A 13204-nucleotide genomic window follows, 5' to 3' on the forward strand; every position below is an offset into this window, starting at 1 on the left:
AGGGCTGCCATACCCATGCATAGGCTTTCCTTGAGTTTAAGTATTCACATCTCTCTTGTTTACATAAAATCCTAAGGATGCATTTATTCAGCTTTACTTATATGAATACAAACAATTTCCTAAAGTTATACCACAGGTTTTTCTTCCTTTAGAATCTGACTTACTCTATACACCCTATATTATCTATTATGTATTTAACTTCTTTCTTTCCTCACTGCATATTTTGATGCAATGTTTTTCCTTATATCTCTCCTGTCTATTTTAATTCAGATTCATTTCATATAACTTTGATGATCTTTCTCTGTGTCCCACTGTACCCCTCTATGCCTTTGAGCCCACTGATCTCCAGAACTGACATCTCACAAAGTAACTGGCAAGTAGAAAAGAAACACCTATTTCTATTTTTGCTTATTTTTCCCTTGATTTCCACAGTTAATGTTGTAAGGCATGTGCTATAAATTGTATGCAAATAAATAAATAGAAAATATACATAGGAAGTCAATGTTAAGACTCTATTTATTTCTGCTGTGCTTTGTGGCTAAAACTGGATATAGCTCACTTTCTTTATATTCTATTAATAAATAAATGGACAACTGGACAAGAAAATCCATTATAAATCATTCTTCTAACACTACAGTCTAATTGGTCAAGCTCTTCAAGGGAAGAGAACCTCACTCATAAAGTAAAATGCATCAAGGTATGTGAGACTAGGATCAGAAACGTCTACCTCCTCGTTTTATGATAGATACCCTCCACATTTCCCACATTTGCCCTCTTTTATAATGATATTTGTGGAAACAAGTATTTTGATTTATTCTTCAAATATTTCCTTACATAAACTCATTAAATACGCTATTATTTCCCACATACACATTATTCATAGGCCAAATCTTTATTACAAATATTTTATATTGACTTTAACTAAAAGTATTTGATGTACCTTGTTTTTTCTATTGTAGATGAGGACATCCTTGAAAACGAAGAGTAAACCACCCAAAGGCCAAAACAGTACTTAACAAATGCCATTACATACAAAGCCATGATCATATGTCTGGTGATTATGGCGAGCATTTTCTTGGTTTGTGCTTTTCTTTTTGACTCAGGGTCTTACACCATACATAACCCAGGCAGGCCTCAAACACAAGCCATCCCCCCTGCTTCAACTTCTGAGGTGCCGGGATTATGAGTGTGAGCTACATTAACTGCTAACAGCCAAAATTTTTAGCATATTTACAGTAATACCTGAAATGCAACACACTGTGGAAAATAATGACCAGTGAAAGGCAGCTTATAAATTTTTAACCCCAGGACGAAAGAAACCTGCCTCCAAAGGGGGATGGCGCTGTGTAATGAAATGTTTTTATCTGAAGCAAAAAAGTACAGAAGTGCCGAGTAAGATATTTGTGGGTGCCAAATGACCCAATGAAAGTTTAATGATAGGTATATAAAAATAAAACGCTGTGCAAGTCAAAATTCACGAAGTCACAAATCTTGTACCGAAGAAATCCAGAGAAAAAGTTTTCCTTATATAAATGCACCTACCTGCCTGCAATCATAAATGTGATGAAATGTTACATTTTACAATGCACAGTAGAGATAAAGAAAATCTGTAGCGTGGGATACCAAGCAGATTTTTCCTTGAACATCTTTATTCATGAGACCAAGAGAGTATGAGTAATTATTACTCAAGCAGAATACAAAAATATTAAGAAAATAAATAACATGAAGTCAGGATTGAATCTTCTAATATGTTATATCATATAATATTAGTGTTCATTTTAATATAAAACAATGTCATTATATTTTATATCCTTTAAACATCAAATGAATGGAGCAATTGTATCTGGAATTTGGAAGAAGGAAGAATGCAAAACATCCCCTCAAAGTAATTTTTTAAAGCTTCTTAAATATTCCATATTAAAATTTTTCTGAGGCAAAAAGCCTCTTGTATGAAAAACAAAAGACCTATAGGTGGCAATAGTGCCAATAGAAGACCAGCAGAGCCATCTAACCAGGGCCCAGAGGGGCCTGTGGCGTCTAAAGCACAAACCAGGGACCATGCATAGACTGAACCTAGTTTCTCTATATAGATGTAGCCGATTGGCAGCTCAGGCTTCATATGGGTCTTTACATGAACTTTGTTGCTTGTATTTCTATCACTTCCCCCTGGCAGGACTGCCTAGCCAGGCCACAGGAGAAAAGGATGAACTCCTGATACAATTTGATGAGCTGGGGTGGGTAGGGAGGGAGTACGGGGTGGGGTGGGGGGAGATGGTGAGACTGAGAGGAGAAATGGAAGGAGACTATGACTGGGATGTAAAGTGAATAAAAAATAAAATGAAAAAACAAAGCATATCTGAATAATTAAAGCCTCATAGTAACCTAAAGGTGATGAGTCTACAGTAAAGTTACTAAAACAAGAATAATGGGTTCTTAATTCTCCACAGTTGAGTGGAGAGTGGGGTCTGACTTTCACATGAACTCTGGTGCCCCATATTTGACCACGTCCCCTGGATGGAGAGGCCTGGTGGCACTCAGAGGAAGGATAGCAGGCTACCAAGAAGAGACTTGATACCCTATGAGCATATACAGGGGGAGGAAGTCCCCCTCAGTCACAGTCATAGCAGAGGGGAGTAAGGGGAAAATGGAATGGAGGGAGAAATGGAAGGATACAAGGGATGGGATAACAGTTAAGATGTAATATGAATAAATTAATAAAATATATTTTTAAAAGTATGGAAGTGAATGAAAAGCCTGAAAACATAACCTGGTTTTTTTTTTTTTTTTTTTTTTTTTTTTCCTTTTTCTTTTTGGCTTTCTTACCTTTGTAGCATTCCCATGACTTTGCGACATTTTGTGTGACTGGTTACCAAATTTGCCCACACTTCCAGATTTCCAGTGATATCCATTTGCCCTTCAACATACATAAAGCAAAATGTAAGTACCAAAAGCATTTCTCCTTTTAATGAAAACATTTTACCTGTTTTCAGGAAATATAAACCATAGATTACAAAAAAAGGCAAATTTTAATTTTACAGCTTTAAACAGAGATTCTTTGAGCGCCACAAAAAAAATATGTTTGAGGGTACAAAAATAATCAAATTTTATTGGACAACCTTCCCAGTGTCACACAGTTGATAAAAAATAATGGCACCATGGGCCTCCCTTTTCCTAGTCAATGGGTGGCAAGTCTTCACTTTCTCTGTGACACTTAGAATCTGTAAGACCTTAGGAAAGAAAATTATTACTCTCAAATCTAATTCTAGAAGACCGTCCAATAAAGGCTCCATGGCTAAAGAAAATTCACTCCTTGCACCTGATTCCAAGAACTCCCATTTTCATTCGTTAAAAAGACCAAATCAAAAATGGTAAGGTAGCTCAATGAAGCTATTGATTTATAAAAATGAAGACTTAAGTTTGATGCACAAAAGAAATGGGGTAGGGGAGGAGAGACAGAGAGAGAGAGAGGAGTCAAGCATGGTGGTACACACTTGTAGTCCCAATGCTAGGGAAGTGGAGACAGAATTCTGGGGCTCTCTGGCTACTTGATGAGAGACCTTATCTCAAAAAGATGAAGTGATCAACCCCCCAAGAACTGAAACCCAGGAACATCTGGCTTCTATATGCTTGAACATAAACACATATGTATGTGTGTGCACGTACATGCACACACACACACACACACACACACACATATGCATGCATCCACTCACACATACATATACCAGCATTAAAAAAAAAGAGTAAAGTAAAAGAAAAAAATCATTAGTGAATTGTTATAATTAAATCAGAAAGACATACTTGGGCATCTGCATAACAAACAATTTAAAACGCCTTGATTAAACCAGTATTTTACTTAAGGGACATATGTATAAATGCCATGCAAATTTCTTAAAGAATCAAATTCTAAGAATAAGTATCACTGAGACCATAATAAATATGTCTGACTATATATCAATGACTAGTGAAGTACTTCTTGGATATTGTATGCTTATCACTTTGAAGACCAAACAGAGCTAAACTTAATATACAAAGATTATGGTGACATTTAACATAAGCAAATACACGTGAAATGTATAGTCTTATTCTTTGCAGTGGATTGCAAATTTCCGAAATCAATTTATAAGGCAATTTACCCATGTCAACTACAGTATAAAATAAACATGCAACTGAACCTAAAATGGCAGAGGAGTTTATTCAAAGATGCTATTGGATAAGATTAAAAGTACATGTTGAATAACATAGGTTCATGGTGACTTTTTTCTTATTAATTTATTCATATTACATCTCAATGGTTATCCCATCCCTTGTATCCTCGCATTCCTCCCTCCTTCCCATTTTCCCCTTACTCCCCTCCCCTATGACTGTGCTTGAGGGGGACTTCCTCCCCTGTATGTGCTCATAGGGTATCAAGTTTCTTCTGGGTAGCCTGCTATCTTTCCTCTGAGTGCCACCAGGTCTCCCCCTCCAGGGTGACATTTATATTCTCAAAATACTAAAAAGTCACTAAAAATGCCACAATTCAATACATGCCCATGTTGCTAGACCACTGACCAAAATATTGTGATGTGAGTTATTTTTAATAACTTTTAGATTAACTCATATATTAAGACACAAACACACCCACACATCCCCCAAAAGACTTGTACAAAGATAGAAAATTTGTGGAAAAAGAATTTTAATCATTAAATGCTTCAAGGAAATGGGCTGGTTGGAGGCTTAGACTTAAAAAATTATCATACAATTGTCAGTTATTTCTGATACGTATCAACTTTACTTGTTAGGATTATAATAACAAGAAAATTAAATTAACATCGAGTCAGATACAAGCATAATATTAAGGAGATTTCATCAAGAAAAATATCAGGTATTTTTTGCTTAAAATATTTTACATATACCCACAGGTTTAAATAATTCTTGTGTATCACAAAAACATACTTGTTCCTGCAGGGTTACACTACACAACAATGCCCTAAACATCAGCTTGGTTTTCTGCTATCTTGATTACAATTGTTTCATAGCAAAGTACCAAGCTTGCATTGCTTTCTTCTACATTCCAGGCAGCAAGTCACTGGTGACCTTAACGTAAGAGGCAACTATGAAAAGAAAAACCGCTAGTAAACTTGTGAGAAAACAGAAGCCCTGGAGATTTAAAAAAGCAGTGTCCTTCACATAAGTAATTCAGTATTCCTTATTCCTCAGAAACAGTTAAGGCTCGTCAAGCCACAAAGTGATTCTACTAGTATAGCAACAGTCACACAAAATAGTTCTTTCTTTAAATCGATTAAATTAATAGCATCTTCAAATCGACATAATATTAGGGAATATTGTGTTTATGCTTCTACAATCCTCAGAAGCTTCCACTCACTTAATTTCTTCCTTTCCCTTGTTCCATGTGGATTGGAATTCTTGTAATTTCTTTTCCATCTTTTGATTCTCCAGTTCCAGTTGAATTTTCTCCATTTTCAGTTCCTGCGCATGTCTATAGATATGAGATTGGAATAGTCATTAGTCATTTAGAGTAAGCAAATACACCTCAAAGCAAGCAAATTTAGTCTGTGCCTAAATTGTAACTCTCAATAAGGTTTAAACAATGCCATGGTTCATCTGCTTCCTTGGCACTTCCTGAAGAATATTTTTTTTACAACTCAGTATTTGCCTGCTATTAATATTCTCTCTAATCAATGTGTCTCTTCAAATCTAAACATTTCAAAGTGTTATTTGAAAAAAAATAAAAGTGTTATTTGCTCTATACAGGAGCCATGTTTTATATATGCACAAATATCTGTGACAAACAGAATAAATTTATAATTTTTATACCTGCTTTACTCTATTAGATAGCTCATAGCATAGTAATTACAACTGCCATTATTCTTCATTCATCTGTCTATTCATTTAATGCAGGATGGAGATTAAACCTGGAGCCTGCACCTGCTGTATAAGCACACTTTACTGCTGAGTTATATCATCAGCCTGCAACAAGTATTTTCTTTCTAAATAAACTCCTTCTGTTGAACTGGCAGCTTTAACCCCTCTTTTTAAATTTTCTTTCTGTCTTTCTTTCTCCCTTCATGTCTTTCTTTCTTTCTTCCTTTCTTTCTTTTTTTGTCTTTTTGAAACAACATCTCTCAGTGACCTAAAACTCACTAAAGTAAGATTCACTAACTGGCCAGAGAACGCCAGGGCTCTGCCTGTCTCTGCTCTTCCCAGCACCAGAATTATAAGCATGTAAAACTGCACGCAGCTTTTATTAGATGGCTTTTCACATGTGGCTTTTTCTCCATAGCCAAGAGATTTTCTTCATAGTACCTGAAGCTGCCCCCTGTTATTTGCCTTAGCCCCTGACTATTGGATACCGAGAAGCTAACCCCAGTGTCTAGATTTCATTATCTGCTATGAATTTAAAACCTTCCCTTTGTAATTGTGAATATTATGGCCTGACCCAAACTAGAGAATAATTAATATAAGAAAGGAGATATACAGAGGTGGCAAGTTTTCACTGAAGAGCAAATGCACCAAGCTTTTGATCTCAGGAGGAAACAATCCACAGTGATGCTTCAAAGTGACTGAAAAAGGGTCCACAGAAGCTGACATACATGTAGAAGGAGAGACTTGTGCCTTTATTAACATCCGAAGGATGAGGCTCACCACACTAAACACAAGAACTCTGAGGAGTGAAAGGAGGCAAGACACATAGAGCCTCTAATTCCGAAAGAAAACAGACAGGCAGGAAATTCACTGAGGCGCAGTGTGACTTTGCTGTTACTTAGGTAAGGACGATGTGGGCCACAGTCAGGGATACATCCTTGCCTTCAGACTACGAATATTTCTTGAGGCAAACAAAGTCTGCCCGCTAAGACCAATATGATTAAAGAATGCAGCCAGTCAAAGGGAGGTGGTAGAAACAATGTTCCAGAAAGAAAGAAAAGTATGGGCAGAAGAAAGAGAAAATAACATGAGTCAAGAAGCTGGAGGCTCCATTCTGTAACTTATGAAGTGTAAAATAGGAAAAGATGGAGAAATGGGCCTGCCAGTCCAGATGAGACTTGATAGGCAAAGGCCAGATGATAGGGGAGTAGGGCGCCCCCCTTCGGAGGACTAGGAGAAGGGGTTGAGGGGGTGATGAGGGAGGCGGGGTGGAACTTGGAGGGGATGAGGGAGGAGACTATGTTCAGGATGTAAAATGAGTCAATTAAATATTGTTTAAAATTGAAGTAAAAAAAGAAATGGGATAGTGGTCTGAGCAAAAGAAAAAAAAAAGGTCTGAGTGTGATCCAAAGTTCGGAGTTATCTTTTGTGAAAGATGAAGATCACTTCAGGATTACAAGACACATGACCACACTTGTGTTTATAAACAGAATTTTGATGTTCCATGAAAACTCAAATTATAAGTAGGAAGGCTTAGAAGACAGACAGACAGCTAAAATATGGCACCCAATAATCCAAACTGTAAAGAGTATGCTAGTCTGAGGGGAGACAATGTAGAGGAAAATGACAGCACCTGATAAAAACAGGAAAACACAATTAACTAGACTATTGACTGACTGGAAGTAAATGACTAACCAAGGTCACAAAAGGCCGATCTAAAATAATCCCAGATTTATACCTTAACCAGCCAGGATTACACTGGTGTGATTTCCTCACAGGAACACTCTGAGCAAAAGAACAGGGCTACCATTCAAAGTTAGTTTCCTGGTGATGCACATACTCAGTGTTCCAAGAGCTTACAGCACTTAACCTCCTGCTTCCAAAGCAAGCACTGAAAGGGGCCATCACAGTGTCTTTTAACCATCCCTTATACTGCTTCAGCAGTTGAAGAATCCAACTCTTATTTATGGCTTCACAATTTAATCATTGTTAAATAATTTTAGCACTAATTTTGAAAATTATCATAGACTGTACATTTCTAAACTATTATTTTACTAAAATTACTTTACTATAGATGAAAATAGCAATGTGAAAATAGAAGTATTAATGAAATTTGACTTTTACCTATCTCCTGATTTAAAAAAATATAGTTTGATTTACATTTAAATACTTTAAACAAATATTTTACTTAAAAATATGTATATACTTACTTATATTTTAGTTTTACAGAATTTCCAGGTTTTCCCCAGGGGATAACTACAAAATCCTTGGTGTTCATGATTATTTGTCTCTTAATGTAGTCTTTAAATTATTGTAGCTTTGGAAAATTTCTGAAAAAAAATAACACAAAGAGTTACCCCAGAGTTAAAGTGGTTACAAATTCTAAGCCACACATGTAATTCAGGCGAACCTCTTTGCTATATTTGCTTTGTTTGCACAGTGTTGAAGACTGATGTTAAGGCTTCTAAAATGCTAAGTAGTTGCTGCCTGAGCCATGAACCCTGCCCTCAGGAAAGCATTCAAAATCCAAATCTTTAGGATGAGAAAGCTTCGAAGGCTCAACAGCTAACACAAAAATATTTATGTGTGTTAAATATACAGTACATGTACTTATATATACTATATAGGCTACATGAACATAACATTTAACAAAACTAAAACTTCACTGCTTTCTACGTAAATAACAGACTAAGACAGGCATGATAGTAGACATCTGAAATCGACTTCAAAGTCAGCCTGGGATATACAGTGATTCAAAGTCGGCCTAGGCAACATAGAAAGTTCCTGCATCTTAAAAGAAAAGAAAAGAAATAAAAGAAAACTGGGAAGTATCTAATAAAAAGTAAAAATCCAGCCCTTTCAATAAGTAAAGCATGCATTCTGGCTCTTTCTACAGTTAGGAGGTTTCAGAAGATTAAAAACAAATGCATCTCACAGCAGCGTTTGGTCAAGGCAGATGCCATATTTGACTCTGGTCCCTTAAAACTATATCATTTACTGATGCCATATTAGTTTGTATATGATGTGTTCACAATGACCCATCAATTAAATATGCATTTCTTGAAATGTATTCCCACTTTCACAATGCATAACTATCAGATTATATTTTTAAAAATTCTTAATATACTGAGGAATGAAAAGAACCCTTGAAACACAACCCAAATACCTTTATATATATGCACACATTATTATTATATTATTATTATTATTATTATTATTATTATTATTATTATTATTATTATTATTATTATTATTTAACACAAAAGTTAAAGTGTGTAATAATTGCCTAAAGACACTCTGATATTCCCATATACATATATATATATATATATATATATATATATATATATATATATATATATAAAATTTAGTAGCACTCTTTGACTAAAACAAAAAAAATTACAGTATTTTAAAAACAACTTTCCAATAAATAAAGGCAAAGGTTTCTCTTTTTTTTTCTTTTTTTTTTTTTTTAATTCTTTTATTTTTGCAGCCCCCTCCCTCTTCTCCTCCAGGTTCCATCATCTCACTCTTTTCCATCTTTCTTCATCCCCTTCTGCTCAGAAAAGAAGAGCCCCACCAACCTATCCAGCACATCAAATCACATCAGGACTAAGCGCATCCTCTCCCACTGAGACCCAACAAGGCATCCTAACTCTGAGTTAGCCAGATAATTAAATTATTCAGAAAACACATTTTTAGTATCTCAAATACTTATGATTTTTACATTAGGCTGAAGTACAGATATATATGCACCACTAGTATGTTTCATAGTGATTAAAAATAACTGTTAATATCCAGGACTAAAGATTTCTTGTTGGAAGACTGCTTTCCTATCATGCACAATGTTTTGGATTTGAGCTCTAGTACCACATAAAAGAGATATGGTTATCTACATACTCAGGAGGTGTGAGCAAGAAAGTCAGAAGTTCAAGGTCATCAATAGTTATACAGTAAATTCAAGGCCAGCTAGTGCTGCCTGAGACCCTGTCTCAAAAAAAAAAAAAAAAAAATCTAAATGTCAAAAGCTTTTTAAAAATATTGCTGTGGCCACAGTCTTAAATGTCCAAACTATTTAATGCTGTGTGTTCCAGGACAACAGTAAATATGTATTAAGGCTGATATATTCATGGCATTGTACTGAGAGGTAGAAAGAGTCAAGGCCTTAAGAGATTTGTTTTCTGACCTCAAATGGTTTAGAGTCAAAAAGGGCATATAAACTCACATAAAAAAAAAGCCATATAAAAAGAAGAAATAATAAGGTCATAAAACTTATAGACATGATACAGGAAAAAATTTAGGCTAACTAGTATTTTAGTGAAGTTTTGAAGCAGAAGGGCTTATAGATGAAAACACCAGTTATTTTTAACAAAATCTCAATTGTTTGATTTTACCAATAAAGACTCAGGAGCCAGATGTTGGGGTGAAGCCTCCTACCTCAGAAATGCAGAAAAAGCACCCAGCTGACTTTCCTCCTCAGCTGACACACCAAAAGGAAAAAAAAAAAACAAAAAACAAAAAAACAAAAAACACCTCCTTCCCCCTATTGTCTCAAACAAAAACAAAAACAAAACAAAAAAACTTCAAACTGAATGTCCCTCCCTTTTACTTCCTGTGTGTCTCTCTATCTATCCTCCTGACTTCCTCTTACTCGCTAAGGCTTTTTCTATGTTCGCTCCATGTCAACTGTTCCACCATGCTTGCTCCACCTCTTGACCTAGGGTTAATTTTACTTAATCCTGTTTACAATACTCAAGGAAAAATCTCTTGGAATGAAGGCATTCCAGGACTGAGCCACACCACAACTAGAAGCAGTATATTTTTTTTTTTTTCCAGTATAGAGCACAACTCAGGGTTCACACTGTGATCAAATATCCTGCAACACATACCACAGGGCAAGAAAAAAGTTCTTGAAAGGGACTAATGGCAGTTCCCGTTTGGATGATGAATGGAGCACGCAGAAGGAATGTAAGCCTCGGTGTAGAGAGAGGCTGAAGCTTGCTAGTGGCTGGCTTTTGTTTTTCCAATACTGGAGATCAAATCCAAGGTCTTTCATGTATTAGATAACCAATCTTAACAATGTACATCAACCTTAGCCTACTCAGTAGCATCCAATGTCTAGTACAAGTATGGAGAATTTAATCTTTAGCAAGAAAGAATTGGTGAAAATTTTTGAGAGAACAACAAAAGATGAACCTGGAACGTTTGCTCAAAGAATTAAGGAGGACAACACTAACACAGACATTCCCATGCCCACGTGGAAATCCACATACTCAAATCAATTTGTCAGCTTCTCCCTCTGCAGAATTGTCTTAGGATATCAATAGAGTGACTCCTCTCACAGTAATTTGGGAATGCTTCTCTTAAAAGTGTCTGCAGATTCACTCACATATCTGACAACTGCTTCAACTGCTTAGGTCTCTTTTATTGTAGGGAAGTGATAGAGGAAAATAATCAACATGAGTGATGAGAGAGAGAGAGAGAGAGAGAGAGAGAGAGAGAGAGAGAGAGAGAGAGAGAGAGAGAGAGAACAAAATGTTTCTTTCAGAAATATTCCCAGACAGTGAGCTAGAGTCTATTCCTCTTTCTGATGCAAATAAGAAAAATCAAGCTTCTGAACTGTTCTTCCTCCTTGATAACTTTGTAAAAGCTTACACTTTGTAATTATCATCCAAAAGATAACACAAGAGGATGCTCAGAGTTGGTGTTTCTGGTTAATCAAAATAATCTCTGCTGTCTTAATTTCTTTTGCACATTGGGATCTGTGTGTGGTGCTGCTATCTATGCATTTCATATGCAGGAAGTTTAACTTCTTCACAAGGATTGATTTTATCCATACAAATAGTGAGAGAAAATCCTGTAAATCTCATTAGAGTGAGATGATTTGGATTTACAGCTCTGATGATAATGTGATTTAACCAATAAACAGTCTTATTCAGAGGCCACTTCACTTCACTGAATGCAGTTAGTGAGGTTTCTTTTCAATTAAATGTTTATCAAGTCATGCACATAAGCCAATTTATTGCATGCATAAAAATGAAAGATTATAATGGTGAGTCATGCTATTCTGTCTGTTTCTTTGGGTAAAGCCAATACAGAATTAGTCATTTTTCTTGGGACGGCAAAGCTATAACAATGTCTGAATCATAAGTAGCAAAGCATAAAGCCCGAGGCACAAAGTAAAATTACAGGATATAAATAACTACGGTTTTCTAAAGATCTGTCTATTCACTTATTTTATATGTGTATGCCTGAGTGTCTGTATGTGCATCACATGTGTGCAGTACTGATAAAACCCAGAAGAACTCATCAGCTAGCATAGAATTGAAGTTACATATGGTTGGAAGCCATTCCATATATATATATATTACCTTGTTGGGTGGCTTTTACAGTTTTCTGTCCCCTAGACCCACTTTCACCCACACACATGCATCCAATGTGATCCCAGGTTTACTATTACAGGTTGATATTGGTTCTACCCATGCTCTCAGTTTAGAAAGAAATACAGTCACTCTGTTGCCACAGGACAGAAAAAAAAAAAAAAAAAGTGTTCCATGTCTATGAAGCTAGAAAACTTAGCCACGCCATCAGTGGAATGAGAACTTTGAGAAACAACTGTCTCCAGCAAGATTGTACAGGCTTTTGACCTTGAGAAATGATATTATAATCTAAAAAGTTAACACTCAAAACACTGCATAATTAAGATACAAAGGAAACTCAAAAGCTCCTCACAGTGGTTTAAGTAAGCTTACAATTTTGGAGTATGGTAATAGCTGTCCTTGGATGCATATGGTCTGCAGGTCATGCATGAACACATAAATGGCTTTGCCATAGTTGAGAATGTTTTGCGGGTTGGTTGATTCTTCTAATGACTCTGATAGGTTTATATACTAAAATTTAAGAGTTACCACTAAGCTCTTTTTCTTACTTTAGAGCAGCATATTTTTAAGTGTCTAACCATTGGAATTTTAGGGGGGAGAGTTAAACACTTTGAGGTCACTAGGTAATGCAGTACTTGGAAATCCGAGACTCATGAAAGAAATGTGAAACAAAAATTAAGTTAATTAGAAAGTACTTGCTTCAAACTGCTAATGTTAGGTTTAAATTTCAATATGTGTGATATTAACATTTACTAGGTATACATTAAACCTTTAAAAGTTTAAGGGGTGAAGTGATCCCATATGATCTTCAGCCTAAGAGCCTGTGTGTGAGCAGAACAGTGAATAAACTCATGTCATGTTTTCCCAGCATGGGCCCCTATCTCAGTCAGATAGCCTAACTCCAAGCCTTTGGCAGTCTCTCACCAACTCAGGATACCTAATGAGACACAGCTTAG

At 35.9% G+C, this 13204-nt stretch overlaps 1 protein-coding gene across 1 annotated transcript in view; it reads right to left on the minus strand.

The window, feature by feature from the left end:
- The window catches only part of Zbbx (zinc finger B-box domain containing), a 99434-nt gene extending 91236 nt beyond the window's left edge, over positions 1 to 8198 (minus strand). Inside the window, exons 1-3 of the mRNA XM_051157303.1 lie at positions 8079 to 8198; positions 5369 to 5482; positions 2824 to 2914 (exon numbers count right to left, since the gene is read on the minus strand). Coding sequence (XP_051013260.1) covers positions 2824 to 2914; positions 5369 to 5482; positions 8079 to 8146 — 273 coding nt within the window. The 5' untranslated portion in view covers positions 8147 to 8198. The remainder of the gene's footprint in view (positions 1 to 2823; positions 2915 to 5368; positions 5483 to 8078) is intronic.
- Between the last annotated feature and the right edge of the window lie 5006 nt (positions 8199 to 13204).

This window comes from Acomys russatus, chromosome 15 (genome assembly GCF_903995435.1).
Source record: "Acomys russatus chromosome 15, mAcoRus1.1, whole genome shotgun sequence".
Classification (NCBI taxonomy): domain Eukaryota; kingdom Metazoa; phylum Chordata; class Mammalia; order Rodentia; family Muridae; genus Acomys; species Acomys russatus.